At 46.8% G+C, this 11,267-nt stretch overlaps 2 protein-coding genes across 2 annotated transcripts in view; one reads left to right on the top strand and one right to left on the bottom strand.

Moving 5' to 3' along the window:
• Nucleotides 1–11,267, bottom strand: part of LOC119256323 (UDP-glucuronosyltransferase 1A8-like) — a 110,748-nt gene that overhangs the window by 5,850 nt on the left and 93,631 nt on the right.
• LOC119256324 (dnaJ homolog subfamily B member 3) lies at nt 7,925–8,963 on the top strand. The gene has a single exon (XM_037524254.2). The coding sequence runs from the start codon at nt 7,964–7,966 to the stop codon at nt 8,699–8,701; it is 738 nt and encodes a 245-aa protein (XP_037380151.1). The 5' UTR covers nt 7,925–7,963; the 3' UTR covers nt 8,702–8,963.

The following is an 11,267-nucleotide window of genomic DNA, read 5'->3' as shown; positions in this document are numbered from 1 at the left end:
CTGTCGGTGTAGAATACAAGACTGCTAGGCATGACGACCCGGCGTCTGGGCTCATTCGCATCCCTTCCCTGTCCATTCACTGAACAGCTATTTGGTGAGTGCCTACTATGTGCCTTAGATGCTGATATTCCCGAACACCGATCACATGCAGACACACTGCCAGGTGGCAAGGACACACGTCCCCCACCAGTGACTCCCTGGGCTCACGCTTATGGAGGGGACAGTCACGCTGATCTAAGTGAAATGATCGCGGTGTTTGCTGAGCCGTGGAGGAGACGGCACAGAATACGGACCCAGGGAGCAGCGGAGCTGAAAACTGACAAGTCATTTGTTCGAAAGTCCCAGGAGCAGAGACAAGGCCAGTGTACGTGGGTAAACCCATGCGCTTACTGGCAATTCAGGATGAAATTTCCATATCCATGCATGTCTCCAAAGTTTTGATTTTCAAAATACATAGAGACACTTGTTGTTTTCTCTTGGATGCCTCATAATTGTGCCAAAAAGATTTCTCTTTAAAGCCTCACTAACGTGGAAAGGCTCGTTTTCGTTCCTGTGATCCATCCATTTGGTAAAATTTCATGTCTTCTTTTTCCTCTCTCAGAAAGAGAGCCATTAATGGTTTCCTTTTTTCTCCTTCATGATTTTCTGTCCTGCATTTGCAAGGCAACAAAGCCCCACATAGCAAATTTCAAAGATTTGCATATTTGTAATGTTGTCTTCACTGTGGCACTGACTCCGAGGTCCAGGCCCACGTCATCACACCACACCCACCGTCTCCACCACTCACGGTTTCTGTAACGTGAGCCTTTTCCATTTTGCTTTCGGAACGTCAACAATACGTCCTTCTCCCTTAACCAGAACACGCCATCACACAATCAGCCAGACCTCACCCTACCATGCCTCCGTCTATTACACGTCCCAGACAGTGTGTTTTTTCACTAGTTGAAGGTTAAAGGTCACGACCAAGTTGATTGGTGCCATTTTCCCGACAGCACTTGCTCACCCATGTCCCGTTGTCACATTTCATGAAGACATGTGCATCATTTCACTAGACATAATGCTATCACACGCCTAGTAGACACCAGTGTAGTATAATATTAACCTTATATGTGTGAGGACAACAAAAATGTGTGTGACTCACTTTATTGCCTTATTCCCATTATGTGATGGCCTGGAATCAAACCGATCATAGCTCCAAGGAGAGCATGTACCTGCCCAACTGGCCCAAAGGGATCACAGCCGCTGCCAGGAGGTCTGGAAGGCGACCTCAGGTATCTCGCCACATTGTGGGAAGGAATCTGAGCCCCCAGTAGGGGTCTGGGCATGCAGTATCCACCCTACATCTGATTTCTCATGGGGCATTCTTTCTGTCCCCCATTTTCTTTGGGTCATGACAATGACGTGATTATTGTGGGAAGCACACTGGGAGTGAGAGGTGATGCTCTCAAGGGTGACCACAGTCCCGTAGCAGACACACTCAACACATGGGAAGCTCCTGGGCTACCAGCAGATCCTCAGTGAATGCCCATGGAAAGGCCACCTCCTCAGGGAATCCCTCCCAACTCCGCACTAAGGGAGGCTCATGGCCTCTCTGCCCAGCATTAGAATCCACTTGTCTACTTATTTACCAGAAGAGACGTGACCACAGGATCTGGCTTCCATCAGAATCTATAGAAGACCTTTAACCAGGAACATAAAGGTAGCTTTCCCTGCCGGGTCTGTAGGATCTCTGGACACCACGATTAGTTCAGCACTGGCCGGCCTCACCAGTAAGGGAGAGGTGCACACCCCATGTTTATATTCTCTGCAAGGAACCCTGAACCCAGCCCTCTGTGACCCTGTGCTTGTGGCATTTAACCCTTGTTGCTTCTAAGGGACAGCTCGCTTCAGAGCATCCGGGAGAACATGCACTAAATACTCTTCCCTCAAGTCTCAGCTCCAGAAAGAACCAAGAAGATGGTGCTAAAGACACACAAAATTATAACACAGACCTGGGGAACTTGCCAGCTAGAGCGAACAGGCAGTCGAGACTATCTCAGCTTAACCGGGCAGTGTCTCCCTAGGGAAGTTTCCTCCATCCGAGCACTTGCAAGAAAGCTTGGAAAGCTTCCGCCAAATACATACCTGGGAGAGTGGGTTTTGGTGGGCACAGTTGATCCCGCCAATAAAAACCATGCTGGGCATGACGGGCTTGGCATAACTGATCACAAAGTCAGTTCTGAAGAGCCAGACAGATGCAGCGCTCAGAAGGTCCCCAACAGTCACGTCTCTCTGCAGGAATTCTGAGGCAAGTGTTGCGTATGGGGAATAAACCACATTGCACATGACGTTCTCTGACAAGGTAATGAGCATGTTCTTCACCCGCTGCCAGAAGGTCATGTGGTCTGAGTTCATGGACAAATGCTTGGGCACATAGGATGGTGGCTCGGGGCACTGGGTACCTTGAGAATCCAGGCTGCAGGGCAGGGCATTCAAGAAGAACACGAGCGGGAGGGCCAGGTGCTGGGCGACAATAGGGCCGCAGGGCAGGAAGGGGTCTGTGAGCATGGCGTCGAAGCTGCTTTGCGCCAGGGAGCTCATCAGCTCCTCGTTGTACAGTAGGGAGGAGCAGGCGGACAGAAGCAGGGCCGAATCCTCCACCACTCTCTTGTATGTTTTAATGACACGCCACAGGAAAGTTTCTTTCTCAAACACACTCTGTCCCAAATTCTTAAAACTCCTTTCCACGTTCTTCCTTTGGTACGGCACGGGGTACCTCCTCAAGGTATAAAAGGGTGCTTCTCCAATGTGTATAGACGCTTCAGGAGCCAAGACCACTACTTGGTGGCCCCTCTGGTGCAGCTGCTGGATGGTCCCCAACATGCTCAGCCAGTGACTGCCATCCACAGGCACCAGCAACAGCCTCCCAGCCTGGGCCCCCAACGGCCCCAGCACACACAGCAGCAGCCCCAGGACAAGCGGACCCTGGGTCCCTGTCATTGTGCCCTACCTTTGCTTCTGAGACTGTGGCCTGCCAGCTGTTTGCCAGCTCTCACTGATGGGTGGCAATAACCAATATATACAGCAGGTTAATGTTTGATGGCGTCACGTGACTGTAACTGTTGTCAGCTAATGATGGCAGGGAGCTTATATTAAAGAGGGCAGAGGGCCTCCCTGGTGGCGCAAGGAGTTAAGCATCAACTCTATGAAGCTATCTGCAGCCTCTGCAGCACGAGTTCGATCCCTGGCCAAGGAGCAACCCACAGGGCACAACAGACCTCTCGTGTCTCATGCACTGCTCCCCTCAGCAGTGGATTTCAATTAATACAATCCGCCTGTTCTGCTCCCCACTCTGTCTCTGGTGATTCCTCTCACTCCCCACACACCTCTGGCCTGCACCCCAGCTCTTGCATGCATACATAAATAAAAATAGATCTTTAAAAAAAGAACAGCTTTCTGCTCAGCTCTCTCAGGGGCTCTACCTGAACATTTCATCTTTTTTGGATTCATCCAGTCACAAATAGTTATTGCGCCCAACCTGTGCTGGGCCTGAACTCTGCAGCAAGACCACCTCAGAGGTGTCTCTCACACTCCCAGAGCTAATGCTCCATCTAGAAAGACACACTAACCTTTAGAATAAGATTCAAATATGGATAAACTGAATAAGATGTAAATAAAAATGATGGGTCTCACTGATTTGATTTAATCCCCCAATTCTTGCTGTTTAGAGGTAGAGTGTGTGTTGAGATCATTGGGGTTCCATTGAGGTGCTCAGGTAAGAGACACATGTGCCCAGGCTCCCACATGCACATGCATTTCTGAATCCCCCCATCCCCTGACTCAGCCCTCTCCATTCTTTCGGTGAGCAAAAAAAGAAGAGGCAGCCGTGCTTAAACGTGTTGGCGTCCCCTTATCTGCAACTCTGAAATAGTCCAGTTTCAACAGTAAGGGCAATAATTCTGGAGTCTCAATGTCACACAGTCCCTCTGCAGAGCCCATAGAGCAACCGGGCTATACAGAAAACACTGTGTTGGTTTATGGCTTTCCTGCAGCACACTCGCCTGGAAACCTGTTGAGACTTTCGTGCACTTGGGTGGTTTGAGGCCACGACTCTGTCCATGACTAGGGAACACTGTTGCACAATATGAACACAGGTGACCCACCGGTCCAGAATTAGGACCAAGAACACTACCAAGCAATTCCTTTTTATATTCCGTGTCTGAAGGTTATATGAAGTCAGCAGTTTGTTCTGGGGAGCCAATGCCCCCTTTTGGATCTATTGCCATTTATGATGAAATGCTTAAGAGTTCATTGGTTAATCATTTTCCCCAGAACTGTGTGACCTTTACTGGTCACCATTTATGATTTAAAAGAACTCTCAATTAATTAGGAATATAAGTAATATACTTCAACATAATAAAGACCATATCCAACAAACCCATAGTTAACATCACATTCCATGGTGGAAATCCGAAAGCTTTTCCCTAAGACCACGAAAAAGCTAAGGATGTCCATGCTCACCACTAACCAGAGCAATTAGGCAAGAAAAGGATGTAAAAGCAATTCAAATTGGAAAAGAAGTAAAATTATCACTATTTGCAGAGGACATGACAATATACATAGAAAATCCTAAAAATTCTACCTGGTCCATGAATACAGTAAAGTGGCTTAATATTACCAAATCTATTTTATTTCTATAAACAAATAATGAATTGGAGGAAAGAGAAATTAAGAAAACAATCCCACTTAAAATCACATCAAAAAGATTAAATAACTGAGGATAAACTTAACGAAGGAGGCAAAGAACCTATACACCCCAAGCTATAAGACATTGTTAAAAGAAATATAAAAAGACACAAAGAAATGAAAAGATGCCTCATGTTCATGGATGAGAAGAATAAACATTGTTTAAATGGCCACAGTACCCAAAACAAGTTACAGATTCAACACAATACCTATCAAAATCCCAGCAGCTTTTTTTTTTATAGAGGCATGTTTATTTATTTATTTGTTTGTTTGTTTGTTTGTTTATACATGCACTGGGTACAGTCAGAAGCGCGGGAGGGTGAGAGAATTCACCAGAGCCAGAGCGGGGAGCAGAGCAGGCAGAAGGACCAAAGCACACTGCTGAGGGGAGCAGCAGGCAGCAGGAGAGGTCTGCGCGCCATGTGGGACCCTCCTCCGGTGGCCGGGGAGCAGCCGGGGATTGAACCGGCACCGCAGAGGCCGCGGGCAGCTTCGCAACCCAGCACTCAACCACTGCGCCACCGGGGAGGCCCCCCAGTAGCATTTTTCAAAGAAATAGAATAAACAATTCTAAAATTTGTATGAAACTACAAAATACCTTGAATAGCCAAAGCAATCCTGAATGGTGGGACAAAAGGAAAAATGGAATTTTAAAGCTCCCTGACTTCATACTACAAAGCAATAGTAATCAAAATAGTATGGTAGTGTAACAAAAACAGAAACAAACCAATGGAAGAGAAATGAGAGGTGAGAAATAAACCCATATATGTGTTTGTGTGTGTTTTTGGATATACATATATACATATAAAACAAAGGAGTCAAGACCATATGATGAAAAAAAGAAAGCCCCTTCAACAAATGGTGTTGGAAAACCTGGGGAAAAGAAAGGAGGAAAAAAAATCATTATTTCACACCATACACAAAATTTAATTTGAAACGGATCAAAGAGGCATATAAGACCTGAAACCACAATTCTGATAAAAGAAAACATAAGTGATATGCTCCTAGACATCAACCTCAAAGATGTATTTGGGGACTCAACTCTAATGGCAAGGGAAACAAAATTTAAAATAAACATATGGGACCACATCAAAGTAAACAGTTTTCATACAGCAAAATGAACCACGACAAAAACAAAAACAAGCATATTGGCTAGGAGAAGATATTTGTACATCATATGTTCCAAAATATATAAAGAACTTGTACAACTCAACAACAACAAAAAACCCAATCAAAAAAACACAATAAGTAAAAGACCTGAATAGACACTTCTCCAACGAAAACATGTACAAGATCCAAAGTCACATGAAAAAATGCTCTATATCAGAAACGCAAATCAAAACCAGAATGAGATATTTATTCACACTGGTGAGAATGATCTATATCAAAAAGACTGCAAACCAGTGTTGCTGAGGGTGAGGAGAAAAAAGGTGGTGGGGATATAATTTGATGCCGCCTTTATGTAAAATGATATGGCTATTGCCTAAAAAACTAAAAATGGAAATACCATATAATCCAGTAATACCATTCCAGAATAAGAAAACACTAACTGGATAAGATATATGGACCCTTATGTTCATGGCAGTATTATCCACAACTGTCAAGTCATGGAATGAACCTAAACGTCCACCCAGAAACAACTGGATACAGATGATGTAGTGTGCAGGCTCAATGGAGTGCTACTCAGCTCTTTAAAAGGATGAAATGTTGACTTTTGCAGCACAGGATGGAACTTGAGCTGATTATGCCAAGTGAAATAAGTCAAAAGCACTTACACGTGGAATATAAAAAACCAAAGCAAACAAACAGACGAAACACAACAAAAATAACTGTTGGATTCTCAAAAGGCTGATCATGACCACAGGGAAAGGGGAAGGAGGGGAAGGGAGGGGGCTGGGAAGGAAGAGTCAGTGGGGTCCATTTGATGCTATGAGGACACTGGGATTCTGGCGGCAGGTGTGAAGCACAGACACGCATGGATGTGTCACACTCCCACAGTTGTATAGTTTTGTCAATGAATGTGAATCAGTAAAATTTAAATCTAGCTCTTTTCTATTAAGAGATGTAAAATGATGATGTAACAGGGGGGTCCCCAGGAAAGGGGGAGGTTCCAGGTTTCCTGCCCCACCCAAAGGAGGGTGGAGCTGAGCAGGGAGAGAAGAAGCTGCAGAGGAGACAGAGGAAGGAAGGAGCAGGATGGAGCCAGAAGGAGCCCTGGGGGAGGCACGTGGAGCCGACAGACATGTGAAGAAACTACACTTGCCTTGTGGGTGTGGACGGGGTGACACAGATGTGAGTGAGAGACCCATAGGGAGGTGACAATGGCGGTTTTTGTCTCGATTTTGATTTTGCTCTTTTCCTCCCAGACTTGTCTGATTGCTTCTGATCCTTTTCTGTGGGTCCCCGCTGGAAGGTGCTTTAGATTTGTGGCAGGCTTTCGGGCCTTGCTCTGGGCCAATCCCATTTGGGTGGATTTTTACCCACGAGGGGACGGGTCAACTTTGGGTGCTTGAGTTAGAAACTAGATTCTTTGTCTTTCCTGTATCGTTTCCTAATTGTATTAAAGCTTCTTTTCATTAAAGTCTCCTATGTTTTGTGTTGATGCGGCAGATGGCAGAGCCTATTTCAGAGCAGGCAGGTTTGGGGGGGTCTGGGGTGCCCCCTCCCCCTGCCCTGCAACAATGACACTGCACTATATTTGTCTTGAAAAATAGTTATTTTTCCATAAAAATATGCTCTGCTGGCAAGTAAACGGTTTATCATTATCAAGGAGATGGGCGAACTCTGTTGATGAAGCTCTAATGGAATAAGCAAAGGCACCCCGAGGCCCAGAAGCTGGAGAACTGTGACCTACACAAATTTTGCGCAGTTGTGACCTACACAGCTCAGGTCACACTGAACTCACTTCCATCCCTCTACCCCCACCACGGACCCAGGAGAAGCCTGATGCAAAGCCTACTCGGAAATCATTCTCCACGGCAGCTGTCAGCAGGCTGGGTGGGCGGGGCCTGGGTGGGCGGGGCCTGGGTGGGCGGGGCCTTGGCCTGGTGTGAAATCATCACAGACCACACCGGCCCCCAAATGCATTCTGGGAAGCGGCCTCGGCCAATCAGGCGCCAATTCGTCACAAGGAGCGCGCCTCCCGGGCGGCCTGACGTCGCGGGCGCCGAGGCCTGCGCCCGGGCCCGCCAGGCGTGCCGTTGCGGTGCCCGCGGCGCGCGGGCGTCGGCTGGCCGGCATGGTGGACTACTACGAGGTGCTGGGCGTGCCCCGCCAGGCCTCGGCGGAGGCCATCAAGAAGGCGTACCGCAGGCTGGCGCTCAAGTGGCACCCCGACAAGAACCCCGAGAACAAGGAGGAGGCGGAGAGGAGATTCAAGCAGGTGGCCCGGGCCTACGAGGTGCTGTCGGACGCGGGGAGGAGAGACGTCTACGACCGCTGCGGCGAGGCGGGGGCGGAGGGCGGCGGCGGCCGGGCCCGCGGCGCGCCGGACGGGGACCCCTTCGAGTTCGTCTTCAGCTTCCGGGACCCGGCCGAGGTCTTCAGGGAGTTCTTTGGCGGCCGGGACCCGTTTTCCTTTGACTTCTTCGGACACCCGCTTGACAGCATTTGGGGGGGTCACAGGAGCTCCCGGGGCTGCAGAAACAGAGGGTCCGCGTCCCTTTTCTCCGCCTTCAGTGAATTTCCAGCGTTCGGGGGCGGTTTTTCTTCTTTCGATACAGGATTCACGTCCTTTGGCTCCCTGGGGAGCGGGGGCCTGTCCTCCTTCTCCATGGCGTGCGGTGGTGCTGGTGGTGGCGGCCTGGGCAGCTTCAAATCCATGTCGACCTCCACCGAAATCATTAATGGCAGAAAAGTCACCACCAAGAGAATCGTTGAGAATGGTCAGGAAAGGGTGGAAGTGGAAGAAGACGGAGAATTGAAGTCCCTGATAATTAATGGCCAAGAGCAGTTGCTGCGCATTGACACCAAGTAATTTCAGTCCCTGTTTAACTTACAGTATCTTGCGAGGAACAGCAGGACTTTTTTTTTGTTGTTTTTTGTTTTTTTTTGGGGGGGGGAATGTTGCAGGTGAACTCTACTTTCAGAACAACTGTACCCAAGAATGTATAAACAGATCATGCCAGTGCCTGTTTCTTGTTATTTTCGGGGCCGCTCCAATTGGACGCCTGTCCGTTTGTTTTCCAACCTGTTGTAAATATCTGATGCACTTTGCTATCTATTAAACATAATCCTGAGGCCAATGGTTATTATTTTGTAATAGGAGGACAAAATATTTACCCCAACACCCTGAACCTTGCCTTTCAATGCTCTTTGAAATGTGAGCCAAGTCATTTCTTCAAAAGTTAATATTGCTAAGAACAATCCATTTATTTCTGTTAGCACTGAGTCCTGAAAGATGAGACTAACTCAGTGATACCTCTGGCTTAAAGATGGTTTTTAATTCCATGTAAGCTACGGACTTAGTAATTACTGAATTGACTTGTCCCATGTATGATGTTAAGCCTAGACTTTTTAAAAGCAGGTGACCTTGGCAAAGTAAATGTATTAGGGTCCTCTGACTGCTGTAACAAGTTACCATGAAGCGGATGGGAGAAAAGCAATGCACATTTACTCTCTTAAATTTCTGGAGGTAGAAATCTGAAATGAGTTTCACTGAGCTGAAGTCACTGTTTGCAGACCACATCCCCTCCAAAGGGCAAAATAGATTATCGGAAGTAATTCCTCACAGTGATGTGGTTGGCTGGTGGCATCATTTGAACTCTGTTCAGGAAATCTAATTTAAAAAGAAATGACAGTGAAAGCTCAAAAACTTAATGCATATCTGATTGCTGGCCTGCCCCCTACATGGTTCTACATCAGCGGTTGATGGAAATGTGGTAAGCATTTCATAACTTTCCACAAAACTATCCCATGGCCTTGGGCAGCGTATATCTCTGGTCAAATTAGGATGACAAAAGCCATGTTTCACTTGGAATGTTGATTAGATGAGGCAACATACATCTGAAAGAGCTTTTTTTTTTTTAAAGATTTGTTTATGCATATAAAAACTGGGGTACAGGCCAGAGGTGTGGGTGGGGAGGGTGAAAGGATTCACCACTGAGAGAGCTTTTTGTTAGTGCACATTGTGGCCCCAGTGAAAACCGTTTTGGGGTATGGTTGCCTCAGGGACATGGTATTTCAAATGCAAGGGACATCAATCCATTGCAAAGTAGCCTGCCCCCAAAGAAAAAGGTTTAGGTAAGACATGAAAACAAATGTTCTTAATCCCTTCCAGAAGGTCTCATAGCCTGGACATTGCTAACTAACTAGAAATCCAGGAGAGTTGACTTTGGATACCCCTTAATTGGGCCCTTCATGGGGCCCTTCAAATCCAGGCCCCATGGAAGGACATGCAACTGCAGAAGGTACATCAGATTCAGCCACAGTGTCACGCAGGGACACGGGATGGTGGGGCCGGGGGGAATCACACCACATCAAACAGTCCCTGAGGTTCTTGTACAGTTTGTATGCTGGCTTTACAGTATCAGAGCAGAACAGGACCCCCGGGCTTTTAAGAAATGAGTTAATTTGCTTGCTAAGCAGAAGAGCTCATACCGGTGAAGACACCTGTAACTTCAGTTGCCACCAGTCCAGTGCCAGCACTCTGGGGAGCCACCTGGCACCCGTAACTGCCACCTATTCCCCACCTTTATCCTACTCAGCCTGATTTTGGACTTTTTAGTAACTTAAACTCTTCCTCCTAATACGCAACTTTTAGTAGACCTGATCAGAAATATGCTTTGTCAAGGCCGAGTTCTCTCAGGGAGCTCCCTGTTCTCTTAGGGGAGAGAAAGTTCGTGTAAAACCAGGAAATGAGGAAGCAAAAAAATTGTTTTTGAATGCGCACTGCAAGCAGTAAAAATCACCATAATGCAGGAAGTAAACTGGGCTGTAAATAGGCTCTTCCAGAGATCCCCTCCAAGAATGCATCAGAAAAATAGAGGGAAAATTGAAGAATAAGATGGTTGCAACAACTCCTGGAAAATAGAAATCATTCCACAATAAATGTTCCCAGAGAAGAAACCAGAATAAAAATTTCAATCAGAGGAAAACTATCAAGTTTCCAGTAAGACCTGGGTAGAAATCTAGGCTTACTACATGTGGGAGGCAGAAAAATGCACCTACAAATACTCCACAGCCTGATCCCCGGAACACTTGAATGTGTTCTCTTGCCATCCCTGGCAGGGATTTCGCAGATGAGGTTAGATTAAGACCTTGAGAAATCGGGAGACTGAGGTGGGTTACCTGGGTGGGCTCCAAGCAATCACAAGGGCCCTTGTAAGTGAAAGGGGGAGGCCCGAGAGTCAGAGATTTGAAGGTGCTACTCTGCATGTACATGGATAGAAAACTGCCAGGAAATTACCAAATCAATAAAATGTTTTTAAAAAGGAAAAAGGAAACAAGAAATTTACACCAAGTGAAATAAAATCATACCTTATCTCTAGTGTGAATGGACAGAATTCTTGTATCAGAAGAAACTATCAGATTGGAATTGTTTT

This window comes from Talpa occidentalis, unplaced genomic scaffold, assembly GCF_014898055.3.
Source record: "Talpa occidentalis isolate TD23 unplaced genomic scaffold, MPIMG_talOcc4v2.1 talOcc4.3, whole genome shotgun sequence".
Classification (NCBI taxonomy): Eukaryota; Metazoa; Chordata; class Mammalia; order Eulipotyphla; family Talpidae; genus Talpa; species Talpa occidentalis.
Note: the sequence above shows the minus strand (reverse complement) of the source record. Positions and strands in the feature narration are given on the sequence as shown.